The following is a 22,621-nucleotide window of genomic DNA, read 5'->3' as shown; positions in this document are numbered from 1 at the left end:
TATTAGGGGACACTGAAATGTCATTTGGCGTATTTCTTCTTCTTTTATTTCTTTTTTTTGAAAGATAACAGATTTTGACCATTTGCTATGAAAATGCACTTACTGGGTTGCAGATTTCAGTACAAGTCTGGAATGAATCAACATGACTTTAAAAAAAAAGGGCAAAATAGGTTATTATTTGCATGTAGAGGTCAGTGTTGGATTTATTTTTGCAAGTATTTTTCAGCTTTTGATCTGGCTCCAGGAAGTTCTCCTTTTCTAATCGGTGACTGATTTATGAGAAACTGATTCGGTTTTATTTGAATGGCTTATTATAAATTCAGTTTAGTGTGTATTTATTAGTGTGTATTTATATCAGACGTCTGGCCTAGTTAGGTTTAGTGATAAAACAGCACATTTTCACGTGCACAGATCTACTGAAGATTCAAGTGCACAAACACATTTAGCAATCTGACTGGGTAAGGGTCATTTTTGCATAGATAAAAACCTTTTTTCATGTCTAAAATATTAGAATTAAAGCATCAATCTCATAATATTGTGCAGCTGTAATTGTAGAGCATGTTTTTTGTCTTTTCTACTTTCTAAAAGTCTCAGCACAGCAACACACATTTACATCACATTATTTTCTGCTATTTCTACATTGATCTTAACAGCTTACTGTAGCTATTGATTCACATTTTTCCCTGTTTTTACATTTTTGAACTATACTATGGGATATATTATCTTTTAGATCAGGGATCACCAAACTTGTTCCTGGAGGTCTTGCAGATTTTAGCTCCAACCCTAATCAAAAACACCTGAACAAGCTAATCAAGGTCTTGCTAGGTATAGGCCTACTTGAAACCCTCAGGCAGGTGTGTTGAGGCAAGTTGGAGCTAAACCCTGCCGGCCAGGGCATCGGACCTCCAGGAACGAGATTGCTGACCCCAGTTTTAGATGCTGAATATTTACAATTGTCTTTTTTATAAGTTTGAAACACACAAATCAAAACTTTACAATTAAATAATCCTGAAGCATGAATTTCAGTGTTAAAATTAGAAATACAACCAAAGAAAGTTTGACTTCATTGTCAGAACAGGTTATCCATTGTTTTATTTGAAAATATATACAATCATGAACAATTTATTAACAATTAAAGACCAAAAAAAGACATGTTTTTGTTCATCTTTACACTATACATATATGAAGGTTTATTTAAAGGTTTTTAACCTTAAAACATTTGAGCAAACAACTGTTTGTGTAACACTGAAGTGTTTTTGAATATTTCAAGCAGAAGATTTAAGGTTGATTAAAGGTTCAGCGATAAAAGAGAAGCACTGCTGCTTCAGTTATCTCTCTAGTAGCACTCCATTCGATATTAGAACCATAGCCACTCCAGTCAAAACCCGTAAAGTCTCCACATTGTTTAGGGTAACCCTCAGGAAAGTGTCCGCCTCCACCAATACAGAACTGTAAGAAATTGAGTACATTACTAACAACACATGCATTAATTTCTCCAAAAGGCAGGGTGAATTTTATTTATTATATGAATCAATGCCTGTGGTGATGAACAGAATTAAATTATTTGTCACAGTTAATCCACATAAATTCATTGGATTAAATTCAAAACTCACATGTTCAGTGTTATGCCCAGTTGGTTTAGTGCCTGAACAAAGAGCCATAGCTGCCTTTTCAGAATTGAAGACTCTGAATGTGATGAATCCAGGCTCAAAATGTGCTAAAAAATATCATAGGTTATATCGGTTATGATTTCATTTTAGTTTCATGTACGTGTGATATGGTTTCAATTTCACGCTCATATGATCACAAATAATGATGATGCCTTGTAAATAATACACATGCCATACTTCTTGCACTTGGACCATACAGTTTTTTGGTAGATTCTTCATTTCCAGTATCATACACAATTGGAACAGCAGGTCCGTTATCGATGTTCCAGGAGCCAATTCCAAACCTCACAGGGAATTTCTGAGAAAAGCCAAATAAAAAATATATAGTTTGATGTAATATGTGAAAAATAGATGCAGATCAATAACAATAAACTTACATCTAGCAAACAATTGCTAAATAGCCCCTCTCAGTCTCTATGCTTTAAAGCTTACAAAGTTGCAGTGGTTCCTTGGGTTGGTTTTACCACACTATGGCCTGTTATTTGATAAACACCCACATTTTAAGGAGAAACCAACACAAGCAACCACGGCAACTTAGTAAGTTTTAAAGCATACTATGACGACATGTGAATTCTCGCTAAAGAAATGGCTAGAAAATATATTTTAATGTTTGACATGTTTTCTTTACCTGTGTGTGTGTGTGTGTGTGTGTGTGTGTGTGTGTGTGTGTGTGTGTGTGTGTGTTTGTGTTATTTTTTGTGTGTGTGTAAATATTATTTGTGTATTAGTTACAATATTTACAGATTACGATTCTTGGAACTTTATCTAATAGTACAAGTGTTGAATTATCCTGATTGTATGTAATAAAATGTCAAAAATCTATATGTAAAATTTATATACTGAAGTTTTTAGTGTCTAATTAAGCATCATTCAATTTGTAAAGTGACAATATATGTCAAGTGATCATATATCTCATATGGTAGATGTTATGGTAGATTCTTTTGGTCAAATTCATCAAAAAGTTTATGCATGCAAATGAAAAGTCCTTTGCTTTCCACTTCTAGAACCAAGCTCACCAAGAATTCTGAACAATGCAAACTATTTTATCTGTTTGGAAATAACAGTGTCTTTAGATGATTATTTAGCTGTGCTTAAAGCGATAAGACGACCAACCATTCAGACTATCTCCATCCCTACACACACACTCTCTCTCTCTTGCTCTCAAATACATGCATTAGATGTAAATAGATGTTCTGTCTTGTGTCTGTCATCTTTTATTATTATTATTTGATGTTGGACACACATACTTAAAGATAAATCTGCAGGTTGTATTAAATTTTTTTTAAATGATTTACCAGGACAGAAAAACGACTTGATTTTGAAATAATATAAAGTTAAATTATATGCTCAACAGATTAGCTGATCAGTTTATTGTAATTTTAATTCTGCTAAGATTAATGATAAAATCAATTTAAATGTTCATAATTAAATAATAACTTGTTATTGATTATTAATATAAGTAATTCTGAGTAATTCACTATAATAATGTCTTTTTTACTTTCACAAGAGTGAAGTCAAAATGTATCTGACCTTGAACAGTCTGAAAAGGTTTCCTCCATGTAGGGTTAAGAAGCTGTTGTCAGTGTGGTATCTCAGTATGGAGCCAGTGCTCCAATGTTCCAACTCCATATTATTAGGCACATGCCACACAGAAACATCCTGAGCCGCAATGTCAAAGTATCCCGGATTCTGTAACAGAACATGCACTATTGTCAATTCAGGTTCAAGATTTCAGTTCATGATTCAAGAACAGATTTGAATTGTTAGTCCAGCATTTTATTATTAGATTAACTAATAGCCTTTGGCATTGTTGAACAAACATAAAAAATGTATTTTGAAGAACATTTAAAATCAACCACTGACATGCATAGTTAGAAAAACGAATATTGTATTAGTTGATAGTTACAGGTTTCCAGCATTTAACTTCAAAATATATTTTGTGTTCAACAGAACTAAAAACCTCAAACGGGTTTGGAACAAGTGAGTTTTCATGTTTTGGTAGTCATTATAATAAATATGTGTAATATTATTTAAAGCTCAAAAAAGTACAGAAAAATGTTGTGCTTTACCAACAATGCCCACAGTTGCTACATAGATACCCGCCAACTAAACATGCAACATTTCCACAACATTACTTTTTGGTTCTCATTTGCCTTTTTAAAAAACATCAAAGAAACATTCTTCTTAGGTTACATTTTTTTGCTACCATAAAATTCCTGCTGTCAGCGTATATTGAAGTCAGAATTATTAGCCCCCTTCAATTTCTTTTCTTCTTCTAAAAAAAAAAATATTTTCCAAATGATGTTTAACAGAGCAAGGAAATTTTCACAGTATGTCTGATAATACTTTTTCTTCTGGAGAAAGTCTTATTTGTTTTATTTTGGCTAGAATAAAAGCAGTTTTTAATTTTTTAAACACAATTTTAGGGACAAAATGATTAGCCCCTTTAAGATATATTTTTTCTTGATAGTCTACAGAACAAACCATCGTTATACAATAACTTGCCTAATTACCCTAACCTGCCTAGGTAACCTAATTAACCCAGTTAAGCCTTTAAATGTCACTTTAAGCTGTATAGAAATGTCTTGTAAAATATTATATACTGTCATCATGGCAAAGATAAAATAAAACAGTTATTAGAGATGAGTTATTAAAACTATTATGTTTAGAAATGTGTTGAAAAAAATTTGCTCTCCGTTAAACAGAAATTGGGGAAAAAATAAACAAGCGGTCTAATAATTCAGGGGGGCTAATAATTCTGACTTCAACTGTAGGTTTTTTTACTGGGCACCTCTGATTTGCAAATATTTCTTTAGCTTGAGCTCCACAGAAAGATGTGTAATTGTGTACTTTTAAATAAAAATCATTTCCTTTTACTTGTATACTGACTAACAACTGCTTATCGGTCTCTTTCTGAATAATCATCTAAATTAAATAAATAAATAAAAGAATCATAAACCTGTACATTTATTCTACAGTGCATCCGGTAAGTAGCGCTTCAATTTGTACACATTTTTATGTTATAGCCTTATTCCAAAATGCATTAAATTACACACAATACAATGTAAAAAAAGATTTTTTTAAATTGTTGCAAATTTCTTAAAAATAAAAGAAAATGTAAAAAATCACATTTACATAAGTATTTACAGCCTTTGCTCAATACTTTGTTGATTCACCTTTAGCAGCAATTACAGCCTCAAGTCTTTTTGAACATAATGCCACAAGCTTGGCACACCTATCTGAATGAACTGTATATTTATTTAGCCGACTCGGTGGCACAGTAGGTAGTGCTGTCGCCTCACAGCAAGAAGGTCGCTAATTCGAGCTGTGGCATCTCTGTGTAGAATTTGTATGTTCTTCCCACGTTCGCGTGGGTTTCCTCCGCATGTTCCGGTTCCCCCCACAGTCCAAAGACATGCGGTACAGGTGAATTGGTTAAGTTAAATTGTCCGTAGTGTATGAGTGTGAATTCGTGTATATGAGTGTTTCCCAGAGATGGGTTGCTGCTGGAATGGCATCCGCTGCGTAAAACATGTCCTGGATAAGTTGAGGGTTCATTCTGCTGTAACGACCCTGGATAAATAAAAGGACTAAGACGAAAAGAAAATGAATATCGAAAAGAAATGAAACTAATGCACTTCTCTATTTCATAATTTCAAAGTTAAGTCATTTAATTTTACTGGTTAACTGACTAAGATGCTTTTTATTTAATAATTACTAAATCCATTCAGATATGTTTGACGGTGCTAGTGATAGACCAAATAAGACCATAAGTTCCAAATGTGAAAGGCATATGTTTTACGTTGTCATAAAATGTATTGGTAAAATAATTTAGTTTATTGATTTCTTGAATGTCAATAAATAATGCAGCACAAGAGAAGAGAAAGTAAATTTCCTCTATTCCTGTTGATATAACTCAAATGCCAAACATTAGCAAACATTGCCCTTTACCAGAGCTTCTGTTTACACTTGGTTCAAAATAATAAATGCCCTTACAACCAGGTTTTAGTAAAAATGAAATACCTTGTAATCATCACTTGTAGCGGCCTCTGCGGCTCCAAATGTGACTTTGTTTGCCCATGTGCCTTCACCTTCAGGACGGTTTGCATTGCTGCCTTGTTCACTAGACCAGCGGTCACCAACTGTACACTTTCCATACATGTTGTTTTCGTGAACACTGGCCACCAGCGTCCAGCCGCCGCCTGCAGTGGTCATGTCACAGAACGTCTGGTAAAGGACTCCTCTTGAAGAGATCAGATAGTACAGGCCATCTGTGTGTCAACACAAGCATTCCTCAGTCACACACATGCAGATGCTGTCTAACATTACAAATAAAAAATACAGTATGAGATCATACCCTCATAAACATAGTACTTGTCACGGATTTCTTTGCAGCTTCGAGCAACATATTTAATTCTGTCCAGAAGTTTTTCAAGTTCATGGTTGCTGTTGGAGTCACTGATGTTAATACATGGCGTTTCTGTTTCTTGTATTACATACATGGCCCCCACTGTAGAATGAACATTAAAATAGTAAACAATGCTTTAACTGTATTGTGACTGTGAGACAGGATGACAGATAAAGATAATATTTTTAAAGTCATATTTCAACAAGAATTCAATTTCACTCTCAACCATTGGCTTAGTCCCTGAATTATCAGGGGTTGCCACAATGCAATGAACCACTAATTACACTGGTGCGGCAAATGTAGCACTGGGGAACATCCGTCTCATTGACATACATTGTATGGGCAATTTTGTTTTACCCAATTAAAATATACCACATTTCAAGAGTTCACACTTAGCTGATGATTTATCTTAAGCTTGTTTGGCATGCTGTCCCAGGAGAGAGCTCTGAGCTCAAGGAATCCTCGAGCCCAGGGCAACCTCCCGAAGCAGAGCGAGAGGGGAGATTGAGCTCAGGAACATCTCAAGAACTCCCCAGCTTAAGTAGCTAAGGTAAACTTTGAGCAGGAAGTTAGCTAGAAAAAGTGCTTGTTTTGCTTAGTCTGTTATGTATGAAGTATATCTTTTGATGGTGGGAAGAAACCAGAGAACCTGGGGGAAACCCACGCGGACAAGGGGAGAACATACAAATTCTGCACAAAAAGGACCAGAGCCTGCGGTGTTTTAGCTGTGGGGCTAACAGTGCTATCCACTGGGCCGTCGTGCTGCCCAATCTATGAGAAAAAAAGAGGGAGGAAGGGGAGTTTCTTCCAGAAGAGGGTAATTGTGGAATGAAGATTGTGGTTATTTATAGTAACTTAGGAATCATATAATTGGAGGATTATGATTAGCTATTGCAGGACCAGCTGTGGTAGATCATATGCACGTGGGTTTCACGTCTTTGGAATAGGATAAACAGGAGGAAACCCACACTAACAACAAGGGGAGAACATGCAAGCTCCACACAGAAATGCCTCCTGGCCCAGTCTTGGACAGGAACCAGCAACCTTCTTGCAACAGTGCTAACCACCGAGCCTCTGTGCCACTAACAAGAATTCAACTTCAATCAAATAAAATAGTTACACTTACTTGATTTTGCATCACAGAACCATAAGCCCAATGACAAAATGAGGATCCCTGAAAACATTTTTGCTAGAAAGACAACCTGGATATCAAAAAGGGGAAGCTGTAAGAGACAAAGACTAACATCTAAAATCTTAGTACAAACAAATCTGTTACTCATCACATCATGTCTTGATTTAATTATATTCCACATGTATTATCAAACTATATTCTGAATAAACAGTCAATTTTATATTCCAGAATCTTAACAAAGCAGCACATCGATTTACCATTTCTATGAGCCAGTGGTAAATGGGTTTTGTGTTTATGTCTATTTATAATGTTCTCTTCACTGGCTAATTTATGAATAACTAGAGTTTACAGCTATATATATATAGATAAAAACACAATATGCATCCTTAAAATATGACATTTAAGAGTTATCTATTGATTTTATCAGACATAGATTATAAACTGTTTGATGGATTCTCGTCAAACCTGAATGAATTTCCTTCTTCTGCAGGATAAAGTTATTCTGTCAATACAATGAAAGTTAAAGGGTTCAAAGGTTAAAAGTCTATTACGTGTTGTCTTAGACTTTACATTCATTCATTGTGTGAAAAACAAATTCATACAGTTACAAATAAAAATGTTAGGGAAAGTTATTTTTTAAAAGTAATACAGTATATTACAATCTTGTTTTAAAAAAGTAACTAATTTTTCATCTGGGCTTTCATATTGCAACAAAAGCAACCATTAATTTATGTTGTGTTTTATTTTTATTAGTTTATATTTTATTATTGCTCATTTTATTACTTTAATCATACAATCATTTATCGTAAGTAATTTATTTTACTATAATTTTATTGATTATTAGCTGACAGTTAATCATCTGATTATTAACAATTTAAATATTTTTCATTCATTCATTCATTTTCTTTTCGCAAAAGAAACAAAATCATCCATGTCGATGTCACCCTTTTACACTAAAGTGAATTGTGAAGTGAAGTTCGGCTAAAGAAAATATAAAATTACGTCTGTACAGTTGAAGATGCTGCTTAAACAAACTATCCAGCAATGCTGCATTTCCAACCCAGGCTCATTCTGAAAACATACCCCTATATAAATTTCTTGTGAGCACCCAGGAGGTATGTATTATTAAAACGTATAGTTTTTGTTTTCTCTCTCGAGTGCCATTCGTGCCTGCTCTTCTTGCATAAATCCACCAGAGGCCACCGTCGACTGACTGACTGATCGACTGACCCACCATCCTCCTTCCCTAAACCTAACCGCAGTGTTTTTAAAAGCAATTCAGAAAAAGCAAAGCAGCCTGATTTTTACCATGTTTATAGATTTTACCCAATTCTTATACTGTCATTTACTTGTTTATTAAGTTTTTGGCTTTTGTTTTTTGTCTTACCTGCTTTCTGGAACCTTTCTTCACAGAATTTAAACCCTACTGTCGCAGTCAACTCCACGTCACAAGTTGGCCAACATAAGTGGCGAGCCACTTGACGAACTGGTGATAGCGGAAAAGCGGTCCACACGGAGGTAAGCAGTCAGCTGGTAAGTGCGAAAAGGAACGGCGTTATACTGCCCCGAAACATTCGATTAAAAGATGTAATGCAGCTATACATATTTCTAGCTATATAATTTGTGATCTCCAGAAATGTATATAGGGCTGCTTTTTCAGAATGAGCCAATGTTATGTATTTCTGGATTTCATGAAGAATATGATGCATGAACAAAAACTTCAGCAATTAATATTTATATTTAGCATTGAATTTTATTATATTTAAGTGACACTGTATCTGTTTCTGCACTTGTTCCTGATTTCTCTCAACAATAGAGCTATAAGTTAATAAATCAGAAAACAAAGTAATTAACATAAACTTTTTAAAAAACTTTCTTGCAAATGAAAAAGAAATGCATTAGTTTATTAGTTATTTGAAAACATTCCATTATTTGAAAACAAAAAGTTATCTGACAACATTACTCTTGAACATACTTGTAATGTGCTCCACTGTTCATTTATACATTTAAACATTTTTTTAGTCTTCCAAAAAAGAAAACCAAACACAAAAGTTTCATATGTAGGCTAAATATAAGGTTTTGAGGTAATAATCTAATCGTTTAAATGTTTCACTGGTTCTCTATTCTAAAGAAAAACATTCTCTGTCTATAGTAGTTGCTCTTTTCTTATCAATGGCTTATTTATAAAAGCAGCACATCCTTAATTAAGCTATACAGATGAAAGGTTATTGAGAGAAGTTGTGCTTTCTGATAATGGTTTTCAAGGATTTTGTTCTCAAGGTTCAGATTGATAAAAAAAATGTTGCTATAAAACATCCTTATCATTTCAGATTGTCAGTGATCCATATTTTATATGTCAATAGTCCACATTCTTGGTAACACACTGGGCTTTTTTAGTTAAGCAACATCCAATGTTTTAATAAAAAAAACTTGGAAAGAGGATTATCATCAGTGCTGTGTAGTAAATCCATAACACTGAATAAACTCTAAAGTTACACATTTTCAAAACAATTTTTGTTTATGGTTGTGCATTACTATCGCAACAATAGAATTATTATTATGACCGTTATTATGACCATTTATGTGAAGCTGCTTTGACACAATCTACATTGTAAAAGCGCTATACAAATAAAGCTGAATTGAATTGAATTGAAAAATTACCACACACATCAGTTCATATACTTGTTATACTTACTTACTACTTACTTACCATAGTATGGTGTGTGTGCGATTGTGTGTTTGAGACAGAGAGAGTGAATGCTCATATGAATGGATGAATATCCAATTGCCTAATCAGTAATCTAAATTAAAAATACAACATGCCAAAGTAAGATCTAATTACTGTGGAAAATGCTTGACAACTCCGTTGCTCAGGATACTTTTATGAGACAGCTCCAGCAAGTACATCACAACAAGTCTCTTCTTAAAACTCTGATATACTCAAGTTTCAGCGATAAAAGAGAAGCACAGCTGCTTCAGTTAGCTCTCTGGAAGCACTCCATTCTGTATTAGTACCATAGCCATTCCAGTCAAAACCCGTAAAGTCTCCACATTGTTTAGGGTAACCCTCAGGAAAGTGTCCGCCTCCACCAATACAAAACTGCAAAAATACAGTAGGAGTGCATTACTTACAACACATCATATACCCATGCATTTCTCTATATGACATTGGTGCAGTTGATTTAATGCATGACTTATGGTGTTGTATGTTGTTTGCTGTGTACAAATGTTGCTGTAAATAATCCATTGTGATTTATAACTCACATGCTCAGTGTTACAGCCAGTTGGCTTAGCCCCAGAGCAAAGTGCCATAGCTGCCTTTTCATAATTTAAGACTCTGAATGTGATGAATCCAGGCTCAAATTGTGCTGAAAAAACACAGAGAATATATTATTAATGATGTCATAAAGTTTTCTTTCAATTCATTCGAGTAACCAGATTAATGTGTCAGCTTAAAAAGCACTAGAAGAGGTTCTGTCATACTTCTTGCACTTGGACCATACAGTTTTTTGGTAGATTCTTCATTTCCAGTATCATACACGATCGGGACAGCAGGTCCATTATCAATGTTGCAGGAGCCGATTCCAAACCTCACAGGGAATTTCTGGGAAATGCAGTTAAAAAAGATTCATTAAGTGTTTTTTTTCCACACAAAATTTAAAATGGCTAAATTTCAGTTAATGTTTCCAACTAAAAGTGGTGTCAAAGGTAATCTTACCATAAATAACTTGAATAGGTTTCCTCCGTGTAGGGTTAAGAAGTGATTTTCAGTGTGGTATCTGAGAATGGAGCCAGTGCTCCAGTGTTCCAACTCCATATTATTAGGCACATGCCACACAGAAACATCCTGAGCTGCAATGTCATAGTATCCCGGATTCTGTCAAGTCAAGTAACAATAATTCATATAATATTCATGGTTAATAACAGAATACAGATTTTATATGATTCTATTTCTAGATAAACTTTTTAGATTGTGAGTGCATTATTGTAATACCTTGTAATCATCACTTGTAGCGGCCTCTGCGGCTCCAAATGTGACTTTATTTGCCCATGTGCCTTCACCTATAGGCCGGTTTTCATTGCTGCCCTGTTCACTAGACCAGCGGTCACCAACTGTACACTTTCCATACATGTTGTTTTCGTGAACACTGGCCACCAGCGTCCAGCCGCCGCCTGCAGTGGTCATGTCACAGAACGTCTGGTAAAGGACTCCTCTTGAAGAGATCAGATAGTACAGGCCATCTGTATGTCAACACAAGCATTCCTCAGTCACACACATGCAGATGCTGTCTAACATTACAAATAAAAGATACAGTATGAGATCATACCCTCATAAACATGGTACTTGTCACGGATTTCTTTGCAACTTCGACCAACATATTTAATTCTGTCCACAAATTTTGCAATCTCAGGGTTGATGCTGACATCATCAATATTAGTAGATGATGTTTCTTGTTGGTTTGCTACAATGTGAAAGATAAGGACATGGCGTAATAAAAAAACGTATTTAAAATTGACATACCAATCTTCAAGTCTTAACTTTTATTTTTGATAAATTACACTTACTTTGTGCAGTGTTACAGAACCAAAAACTCAGTGAGAGGATGATGAGTTCTGAAAACATGTTTTATTCCTGCCAATAGCAACAGGGAAAACATTTTTTTAATTTGTTGTTTGTGAACAAAGACAACAGTTTGCTATTCTGGTGACACTGAATTGTTCATTGAGAAAAATATTTAGCTCTGAGAGGATTTTGAGAGCAGTTACTGTTTTTTGCACTAGTTGTTTAAAAAAAAGCAACAAAATAAAATAAGATATCAACTTGATTGACTATTTCCTCTGATTTAGCAGATAGCCTTTAAGCGTCCTTTTTTGTTGTTCCCCTCCAGCAATAAAAAAACATGAAAATAAAGAACACATTAACAGCACCTCTGCAATAACAACCTATTGATAAAGTAAATGACCACTAGACATATATATTTTATCATGTATTTAAAAAAAAGTTTCTCATAAACTTTATGCTTTCACTGTCACAAGTACTGTTCATAAACGTGATTGTTAATAATCCAAAATTTGACTTTACATTTTCCCAGTTGCTTTGAAGTTTCACAAAGAAAATTGAAAACCAGTAGGCCCATGCATTTCTTGAAACTTCATACAAACAGCACCACACAGTGGATTACTTGTAAACAGCTGTAACTTGCTCAGATGAGACCAAAGAGCTCTGTAGTGTGAAACGCCAAAGCCAGCTATTACAGTCATTTGATCTGTTATAAACAGACAACAAACGTTTTGGTGTTTGTGGTCATGCAGGCACATTTTGGAGAAAGAGACGGGGGAAAGAAAAAAAAAGCTGTCACATTATTTTTGTTTTATAATGCACTGAAGTCTGTGTATGTTTATCTTTTATATTATATAATAGACTTTTTTCTGAAGCTCTAAGACCCAAATTCTAACAAAATCAACATTTTTATTTTTAATTAGCTTGTTTCACATTAGAATATTTTTTTTTACTTTAAAACATGTAACACACATATATGTTACATATATATATATATATATATATATATATATATATATATATATATATATATATATATATATATATATGTGTGTGTGTGTGTGTGTGTGTGTGTGTGTGTGTGTGTGTGTGTGTGTATATTTTTTGTTAAAGACCAACATTTGTCTTACTGATACATTATTATCAAAAAACATTTAAATTAGTTTTAGATTTAGTTTTTAGATTAGATTTAGGAATTAGGATATATTTTTGGTTGTATTACATTTGTTGGGTAATACAATAAACAAAGGAAGGGCAGGAGGAGGCATGCGGGACCCTGACCAGGCTTAAGACAAAAACTTAACTGTTCGAGAGCAGAACCGTTTTAAATTAAGTTAAAAAACCGTTGATTGTTGTCTTCAAAAGAAACATATAGCATAAAAAAATAACAGTGGAATAAAATGTGGAAAAAATTCTCAGAGATCGATGGGGAACAGCTCGAAATGAATTTCTCTTTGAAAAAATTTTGTTTACTTCCGGGACCCATGAGTGGCGCTGGCCAATAAAATTCCTCTTTATTCTCAGGTCAGGAAATCCGACGTTTCTAGGACAACGAGTCACAAACAACTGAGCGCCGTGTATTACACTTTGTCTGGTTAGAAACCCTTATACCGCACGGAGCTGAACAAAAACTTCCAGCACACCTTTAGGAATGGTAAGTGTGACAGATTTTTTGTTCATTGAACGAAGAGTCTGTTGAACAAAATAGTTAAAAGTAACCTTAGTGTACAGATGCCACAAATATAAACGCAAATAGTGCGGGATTTGTTAACGTACAGAGGTTAAAAGCGACCGTCTCTTTGCAGTCTTTTACAAGTCAACGGCGCAACATCTCTCACAACCACCATCAGAAGATGATCCTGGAGCACCGCAAACAGGAGGAAAGGCGTGAAGATCATTCCAAACGCGTCGTTAAAGAGCGGCAGCTTGAAGCCAACCTTAGCTGCGAAGACAGAATCGAGAGAAAGCGTCTCCTACGCAAGCTGCAAGATGAAGAGTATGGCAAACAAATCGAGGAATCACTTCTCAGGGTTAGTTTCATTACATATGCTAAAAAAATCTCGTTTTGTTTATTTGTTAGAATTCCTTATGGATTCCCAGTAGCTGTACCATATAGCACTTCCTGAGTCGGTCCACATACATATTTAAAATATTAAACAAACAAGAACATAGTTGAATCAATAACCATGCGTTTAAAAACACATAACTATTAAACATACAATTAGGGATGATAAGATAAGAATTTTTAGCCGATACCCTGCTCCGATTCTGATGCATTACGCTTTACAATGCATAAGCACATTTTCAGTCCAAGTATAAGCTTAAGACACATAAGATACTAAACCATTTAGTCTGGACATGTCATGGTCAGAAGCAACTTTACAGATGAAAACCGATTTTAAAAATTGGCAAGAAAAAACACTAATAAAGCAATTTGGAAACATTGCAAATCATGGAAGAAGAATTCATCATGTCTCATTGAAGTATGGAGCGCATATTTGATGCATAAGGAGTTAAAAGGCACATCTATAATCCATTACTTCTTTACTAAAAGGATAGGTCCATAAACTACTGCTTATTACAATACAAATTTTCTACAATAAGTTATATGACTTTAGGGGAAAAAAAATTGTTTTTTTAATCACCTAATTTTTCCAGCCAGGATTAAATGAACTTGCAATATTGCTGAAAACAGAACATTCAGTTCTGATATGTAAAAATATTTCAGTTCTTATGTGTCCTCTGCTTGTAAACTCGTAAACAAACAATTGGGATCGGTTCATGAGATCAGCCAGATTAGCAAGTACCAATCTAGTCATGAAACGTGATTATCGTCCGATACGGTACTCTGGCTGATCGATCGGAGTATCTCTAATTAACATGCCAGTTAAGACGTTATAATGTTCTATTTATATAGCACTTTTTCCTAAAGCACTTTACACACATTTTTTGAAGGGTGAATCTCTTCAACCAGTGTTCAGAATTCACCTTAGAATGTGAATGCAATCATAGTGTGCCAGAACATCACCAGTCATCAGCATGGTGGAGAAGAGACAAAGTAGATAATATGGTGAGGAATAGAACACCATGATCGTGGGCAGAGGCCAGTGGGCAAACGTTATTTACATATTTTACTTTTACTTCAAATTATACTTACATGTGATAATAATAAATTGTAACTGACTGTTTCCCCCTGAAAAATGTATGTTTTAGGCAGAAGAGGACAAATTATTCAGAGAGAGGCAGCTTGAACAGGAGGAGAGGATGGCCAAGGAGCTGGCAAGAATTAATAACGAGAAACTTCGAGATGAGAAGATGAGGCAGTATATTAAAGAGAACAGGTATAAGTCATGATAAAATCAAAATGTACTCTTTTATTTTCTTACGTCAATTTGCTGTTCTAGAGGTAAGCAATTAATCATTGTCTTGGCCTACTCATCCAAACCTGAAATCAATGCTTCTTGATTTTGGATGGCATGTTCTCTGATGTCAGTTTGATAAAATGGGCAGTGCAATAAAACAAAACAGCTTACTATTAGATATTCTGTTTTACTTTTACATTTTATGTGGACTGTTCTGTATAATGTTTAGAATTTACTACATTTGTTGTTTCATTTGCAGTGTTGAGCTCCGAGAGCTGGAGTTAAAGCTCAAGTCTGCTTACCTGAATAGAGAGCGGGCAGCACAGATGGCAGAAAAAGAAGCGATGCGATATGAGACATTGGTGAGTGTGAACTCCAAATATCTTGCTTTTAGGCATATTTTCTTGTGATGTTATTTGTGAATCAAGTGTATTAGTGCCTGATCACTTTTTCAGCAGTGCTTGTTCTGTAAGAATTTTTCTCATAGGATTTTTTAGAAAGTAAGAACAAATTATCAATATTTATTTAGGATAGCCATCTTGAAGTACATGGCATGGGTTCAGTGGAGTCATAAGGGACCCCGAACATTTTGTACTGTTTTAGTTTACCACCACTAATGTAATTGTGGTTTCTCTTGTTGTCACAGCGGTGCTCTGTATGTTAATGCAGTTCTTTTGTCTGAGATGGTTCTCAGATTCCTGTTCCTATTCTAAATTTGGTCACAACTTGCTCATGATGTGATCATCACAAATGGCCCAAAAACAAAATCATTCACATTTAATCTTCTATAATAATTTAGCCATTTTAGAAAATGAGCATCAACATACTTTTATTGTAGAGTGGAATATCTGTCTGGACAGAGACAGACAATAGTTTCTTACAAAAGTGTTTGTGAAAGCATTATAAGTCATGAACCAAACAGCCAGATATAGGTTGAATCACAAAAAAATATAAAGTTTGATTTGAAATGGTAAAATGTATTAAAGTCAGACAAAAGACAAAAGGTAAAACCTAAGAAACAACTACACAAAGGGTGCTTTGAAACTATGAAATGTATGGAAATCAGAAAAAAAAAAGAAAGAAATCTTATATAAACAGTGGTGACTGTCCAATAGGGGGCGCCCCCACAATATTATTTAGAGAAAAATGCTGTTAATCTTTTACAAATATGTTAATTTTATGTTGAAAAAAATATTAGAATGTTATTCTAAATATTGTTCAAGAAATAAACTGTGCATAAAGTCTTTTTTATTATCTATTGTTTATTATACATTTATTTTTTTATTTGGTTTTAAATGATGGGTTAACTACATACGGCAAAGGGGAAATTATTTGTTTACAAATATACATTGTTCATAATAAAAAATTACTTGTGATGACAACAACATTTTGGATAGTTTAAAGCTAGGCCTACTGTTAAAACAGATACATATTGTAATTGATGTATTAAAGTAAATATCATTTACTAATAAATGGTTTAGTACAGGGTGATTAAAAAAAGAATTTTTGAAAATCTGTATTTAATCAAAGAAATCTGATGGAACCTTGGGTAATTAGTCAATGTGAAGAGTACATGACAAAGTTGTTTTTCAGAAGAAAACAAGTTCATAGATGTTCAATATGACTCCCTCCAGACACTCGAGTGACATCAACCTGATACTTGAACTCGTTGCACGCTCTCTGTAGCATCTCAGGCATAACAGTTTGGATAGCTGCACTTATTCCTTCTTTTAGTTCCTCAATGTTATCTGGTAAAGAACACCAAATCTTTAACGTACCCCCATAGAAAAAAAAATCAAAGGGGGTAGGGTCAGGACTTCTTGGAAGCCAGTGATAAAGTGGTCTGTCACAAGCTGCCTAGTGGCCAATCCGTTGCTTTGGGGACCTTTTGTTCAAAAAGGCAACCAAATGAAACGTCAGAGCTGCCTTAAATAGATGACAGAAAGATCTTAGCTCTCCTTTGGTTTTTTGCAGAGTTCTTGATTTTCAGAGAACATTTTGTGGTATTCTTTTTGAATCACCCTGTACTTTATTGCATGTTTTAAGAGTAGTTTTTTTCTGGTCAAATTTTTAATTTAACTGTGCCCTAACAAAAGTTTTTAGCACCAGCAGGCCACTGTGTATAAAGCACTGAAAATGGCAAAAAAAATGTAGCCTTTACTTCTGGAACCCATATATTGCTCTCTATTTACATATTAGAGAGAAGAGGCTATGATTGCACGTACAATGCGGGATGAGCATGAGCTTGCAGAGATGGAGAAGGAGAAGCTGGAGCAGAAGAAGTATGAAGAGGTGGTGCGATACCAGCAAGAACTTGAGCGGCAGCTTGAGGAGAAGGAGCGCAAGAGGCAGGAAGCCTATGAGGAGTTTCTTAAAGAGAAACACATGGTGGATGAAATCGTGCGGAAGATCTATATGGAGGATCAGATGTGAGTGTGCTCTTTTTAAAAAAAAATATATATATATATATATATATATATATATATTGTGTAACAGATGTTTTAGTAAGAAGGTTCTGGAGAGGTTAATAACTGAAAAGCTTAACTTAAAGGGAACTTCAGTTACAACTTGATAAGATGAAGGCCACTCAGAGGTACATTGAAGATTTTAAAAAGCAACAAGCAGAGTGGAGACGTATGGAGAGAGAGAAGGTGGAAGCAGAGAACAGACGCATCATTGAGTTTGCCCAGTACCAACAGAGGAAGGAGGAGGACAGAATGGCCAAAGTCAGAGAACGAGAGCAGGCAAAGGAGACCCTGCACAAAATGGTACATGACAGCTCAAATTATGTTCCTTCAAATACAGGAAAGCAGGCAAGATTTGATTATTAACATGGTCCTTCTCTTTTAGCTTTCTGAGCAGATTGAGTTGGAAAAACAACAGCGAGAGAAGATGGAGCGCGCACGTGAGGAACTTTGCTTGGAAGAGCAGGCAGAAGCTGCAAGGCAACAAGAAATTGTAAGAACTCGCTTTTTACTTTTTTACTCAATCTTGTGATTTTTGTCTCTAAAATGTTTTAGTCATGTTTATTCATAGCCAACAAAATTATGCACTATGTTTATGACCCTAATTCTTCACTGTGACCCTAATAATAAATAAAAACCCTTGAGGCAGGTTATTCGGGACGTAATGGGGTTCATTAAAGGTGTTTTCTTTCACTACTTGTTTAGCCTGAATCAATGTATTCAGTGTAAACTGAACGATTAATTCTTAAAAGATTGTGTTCTCAACAACAATGCAACATAAATGATGGTGATTTGCATATGTTTATTAATCCTTTGAAGCGCTACATTCAAATTTGAAAACACAAAAATCAAGAGATTGAGTCTTTTAAGTTACAAACACAGTCAAATAACACAGAAGTACTGGAATAACAGATTATAGTTTATATAAAACCATTGATGTTTCTGGTAAAGATTAAAATTGGGGTCATGCATTTAACTTGATGCTCAAAAATGAAAGTTTTAGGCACAAATGACATTATTTAACCAATAGGTGGCGACAACCAGCCATCAAAAAATATGCCACTAAATAATTCTTCAAAAAGTACACATCTAGCAATGAAAAATGAAGTTTTATGATTGAATTACTGAATCATTTAATGAAAATGAGATTAACAATAAATATGGGTTATACAAATTATAATGTTCGATTTCTGCATTTAGCATCATCAGCAACAGTACTAGTAACAGTAATATTTTCACAATACTGAATATTTTACTAAAAGTTTCTTGCAGTACTGTTTTTGTAATAAATGGAAAGCAAATTACATTTAGCTCCTCCCTTTTAAGCTGATCCGTGACTAAAACAATATTATGTGAGCTGAACTGTGAGATTTGTGATTCGTTATACCACTTATATATTTATATATTAAATTCAAACCCTTATTTTATTGGTTGATTGGATGACTGATTGATAACAATTTGTACATTTTTGTAATAATAATTCAAATAATAATTATTATATTTAATAATAATTAAAATTATTTAACATTATTTATTGATGAATTTCTAAGCGTAAATAATGCAAGTAATGTGTCCACATTGAAAATGCCTAAAAGAAAATGTTCTTATTTAACTGAATTAAACTTTTGTTTCATTATTGGTGTGGTTAACTAAGCTGCCACTAGTTATGTAGTGAAGGGTGCAGGGCTTTGAGACTGATGTTGAATACCAAAATAAACCTTCAAAGTTCCACATCTTATTCACACTTACCACCTGTTTACAATCATGCCACTCACAGGAAGAGATGGAGAAGAGGATCCGGCAGCGTCTGGAGCTACAGCAAACACAGCAAGAAATGATGGCCTTCAAGAAGTTGCGCTTACAAGAGGAAAAAGAGGAAGAGGAGGCCTTCAGACAAATGATGATGGCTAAATTTGCAGAAGATGATCGCATTGAGCAGATGAACGCTCAAAAGCGTCGTATGAAACAGCTAGAACACAAACGGGCTGTGGAGCAGCTTCTGGAAGAGAGGAGACAACAGTATCTGGCCGAACAAGTAAGATTTAAACCTCAAAAAAAGCCATTAGCTCCATCTGATTCAGTCCATATAAAAAAGTTCATAGTACAGACAACATGTACTGAATGAATCTAAATATTCAACAGGAGAGGGAGGAACAGGAGAGAGCAGTTGAACTGGAGAGAGAAGCTCAGCGCAGGAAGATCATTGAAGAGGAGAGACAGAGGCTCCTGAAACAGCATGCGACTAAACTGCTGGGATACCTCCCAAAGGTGAGAATACTTGAGATAGATTTTTGTAAATGAACACTGCTTTAAAGGGATAGTTCTTCCAACAATGAAAGTCATCATTTGCTCACTCTGGTGATGTGTTAATGCCATATGCCCTTCTTTCTTTTTTTCACACAACACAAGTTTTTTTTCTGAAAACACAAATTTAACTGTGGGATGGTGGAGTGAGCGGGGCACAAACTAACATAGGGTTAGCTCTAACACATGATTTAAACATTTCCACACATGCTAGCATAAATATTTAGTTACTAAAAATATAGGACTTTTATCTTAACATAGAAAAAGTACATTTCTGGCTTTAATTTCCATCCTAATCCTGTTGAAAAAAGTAGGTAGGTTTTGTAGCATTACTGGCTGCTGGTTTAAGCTGGTTCTTAGCTGGTCCTGTGCAACTAGCTCCTGCTCAGGACAGCACAAGACCAGTTCATTAGTCATGACTAGAGCCAGACAGAATTTTGCCATTTCTGTGCATAATTTTGTAAAAAATGTGTGGATTTATGCGGAATGGTTTTGGGAGTATCATAAATAAACTTATTATATGAAATAATATAAATAAAATATAAATAAAAATATAAATAAAATAAAAATAATATGCTTTTACCTTTTATTTACTTATTTGGTAAACAAAGCAAGTCTCTCTCATATTAGATCTACTACAAGACAAAAAATATTACTTTACAATCTATATTGTAAACAAATCAAATGAACATTTTTATATTAGACCATAATATTACTGAAATTATAAAAAAAGATGAATAAATGTAAATTTACACAAGCAAATAAATAAGCTCAACGATAGGCTAAAAACTGAAGGAAGTCTGCAGATTTCTGTGTGTGCAAATTCTGTGTGAGCCCAGTCATGACTACTTTAAATTAGCTCAAACCAGCAGCCATATTTTAAAATCTAACCAGCATATGCTGTTTTTTGTAAACATGGATGTGTTTATATAAATATATATAAAATTAAGTAAATGTGCTGTTGGTTTAATCTCCAGTCTGTTATTTATAAGATAAGAGAGTGCTTTAATGCTTAGCTAACTAGCAGAAGACACTCACCAGTTTTTAATTCCAATAGTGCAGATGGTAAATACTAAAACAAATAGTTAAATGTAACAAATATTAGACTCTAAATTCACACAAATGTCAAAATGACACTTTACTCACTTATTTAGGACAAACATTGTCCGTCATCTCTAAAGTAAATATATCTGTTGTGTTTGTCACAAAAAAACGTGTCCAAGCTAATCTGTCAAGTGGAAATCTGACTGTCATCTGACTGCCATAATTTTTTGCTCGATACTGTCTCAGGTATAATTTAATGATGAAAATACACAGATACTGTTTGTGATTTTTTAGGCAGATTCCATATAATCCTAGAACAGCGGGATTTTACAACATATCTTACATGAGATTATTTTGTGATTCAATAGCATCTTTTTTAAGTCAGAAAAAGATATCCGCATTAAAACAGTAAAGGGGTGTATAATAGATTATTTAATTAGCATTTTTGGGTAAACTATCCCTTTTAGCATATATATATATATATATATATATATATATATATATATATATATATATATATATATATATATATATATATACATATGTGTATGTATGTATGTATATGTACAGTATATATATATATATATATATATATATATATATATATATATTTTTTTTTTTTTTTTTTTTTTTTTTTTTATTATATTATAATTTATAATATATGTATTTTTTTTATTCTGTAGGGTATTTTCAAAGAAGAAGACCTGGAGCACTTTGATGAGGATTTTAAAAACAATTTCAAGCAACGGCAGGCAGATATATTCTCAGATGAGGGCTGGGGAGATGATTCACAGTAGGGTAATTCCACCATGATGGTAATTTATGAACACTACATGGCATTCTTTTTCATTCTAAGCTGTGTCTACTGGACTAGTATAGCTTGCTGCTGGGTGCATCTTCCATTTTCACAAAAGATTAGAACAAACGTCAGACATTATGCAAAAATGTTTCCTTTAATAAAATGTCCATAGTATGTTCAAGTTAATTGTAATTGTGTAAATGTCAAACTTATTTAAGCTAGTGATTGTGGTTGATGATGAAATATTGGTCTCAAAAAGATACTACCTATTAAAGATGAACATTTGAATTATCTAAGGTGAATCTGTCACATTCTGGGTAATACAGTGTTGCTTTCTTTTGTCTGAACCATATTGTTGATTGTTTATTATTCATAGACTAGATTATTCATCTAGAGTCAGAAAGCACATAAGCAGTTCCTTTCCTCTGCGTGATTTCATTGCTTTCTAAGAAAGAACTGGACATGGTTAATGGTTGGCAGGCAGTAAATCATACAAGCAAGAATTTAATCAAATGTGACTGCTCATGTACAGTCAAGTCTGTCAGTGTCTCAGCGGCTGTCAGTCAGTCAGTCTGTTCACTTAGTCCATTACATTGGTCTGCCTGCTGTCATGGCCATAATATTCTTCCACCTACTAGAAGTGTTGACTAGTCAATACCACATCCCTACTAAAAAAAATGTCATGCCCCTCTTGGAAATGATTTTATAAAGTTTAATTTGAAAGGCTGTCATCTTTTCATTCTTCTTTAATACTGTTCTAAAATTAAAGAGCCATAAAATGAATTTCTTGAAAGTGTCAATAAAAAAATTCAGCTTTCCGATTTAACCTTGCTCTGTGTCACCATCAGCAATCGAGGAAGCTCAAGTTCAATGTTA

At 34.2% G+C, this 22,621-nt stretch overlaps 3 protein-coding genes across 7 annotated transcripts; 1 reads left to right on the top strand and 2 right to left on the bottom strand.

Annotated features, from left to right (window-relative positions):
- Positions 1 to 1,062: 1,062 nt before the first annotated feature.
- si:ch211-194p6.8 lies at positions 1,063 to 8,998 on the bottom strand. Of its 4 annotated transcripts, none has more exons than XM_073906854.1 (8): positions 8,598 to 8,998; positions 7,205 to 7,280; positions 6,028 to 6,180; positions 5,694 to 5,941; positions 3,201 to 3,359; positions 1,848 to 1,968; positions 1,614 to 1,717; positions 1,063 to 1,449 (listed from the first exon to the last, which is right to left on the bottom strand). In XM_073906854.1, exons 2-8 carry the CDS (start codon positions 7,260 to 7,262, stop codon positions 1,297 to 1,299), a joined length of 996 nt encoding a protein of 331 aa, XP_073762955.1. In that variant the 5' UTR covers positions 7,263 to 7,280; positions 8,598 to 8,998; the 3' UTR covers positions 1,063 to 1,296.
- Positions 8,999 to 9,093: 95 nt separating this feature from the next.
- On the bottom strand, positions 9,094 to 13,248 carry zgc:153219. Of its 2 annotated transcripts, none has more exons than XM_005168912.6 (8): positions 13,076 to 13,248; positions 11,777 to 11,843; positions 11,539 to 11,673; positions 11,205 to 11,452; positions 10,929 to 11,087; positions 10,694 to 10,814; positions 10,475 to 10,578; positions 9,094 to 10,310 (listed from the first exon to the last, which is right to left on the bottom strand). In XM_005168912.6, the coding sequence occupies exons 2-8, from the start codon at positions 11,832 to 11,834 to the stop codon at positions 10,158 to 10,160; spliced, it is 978 nt and encodes a 325-aa protein (XP_005168969.2). In that variant the 5' UTR covers positions 11,835 to 11,843; positions 13,076 to 13,248; the 3' UTR covers positions 9,094 to 10,157.
- Positions 13,249 to 13,318: 70 nt separating this feature from the next.
- Positions 13,319 to 22,036, top strand: mns1 (meiosis-specific nuclear structural 1). The gene is given in 10 exon segments (NM_199433.2): positions 13,319 to 13,425; positions 13,577 to 13,801; positions 14,985 to 15,112; positions 15,393 to 15,495; positions 17,333 to 17,562; positions 17,685 to 17,901; positions 17,984 to 18,091; positions 19,376 to 19,633; positions 19,741 to 19,866; positions 21,630 to 22,036. Coding segments are annotated over 10 exon segments (1,512 nt in total). The 5' UTR covers positions 13,319 to 13,422; the 3' UTR covers positions 21,744 to 22,036.
- Positions 22,037 to 22,621: the final 585 nt, after the last annotated feature.

The sequence above is a fragment of the Danio rerio genome, chromosome 7, assembly GCF_049306965.1.
Source record: "Danio rerio strain Tuebingen ecotype United States chromosome 7, GRCz12tu, whole genome shotgun sequence".
NCBI classification, from domain to species: Eukaryota; Metazoa; Chordata; class Actinopteri; order Cypriniformes; family Danionidae; genus Danio; species Danio rerio.
This window is presented reverse-complemented; position numbering and strand designations above follow the sequence as displayed.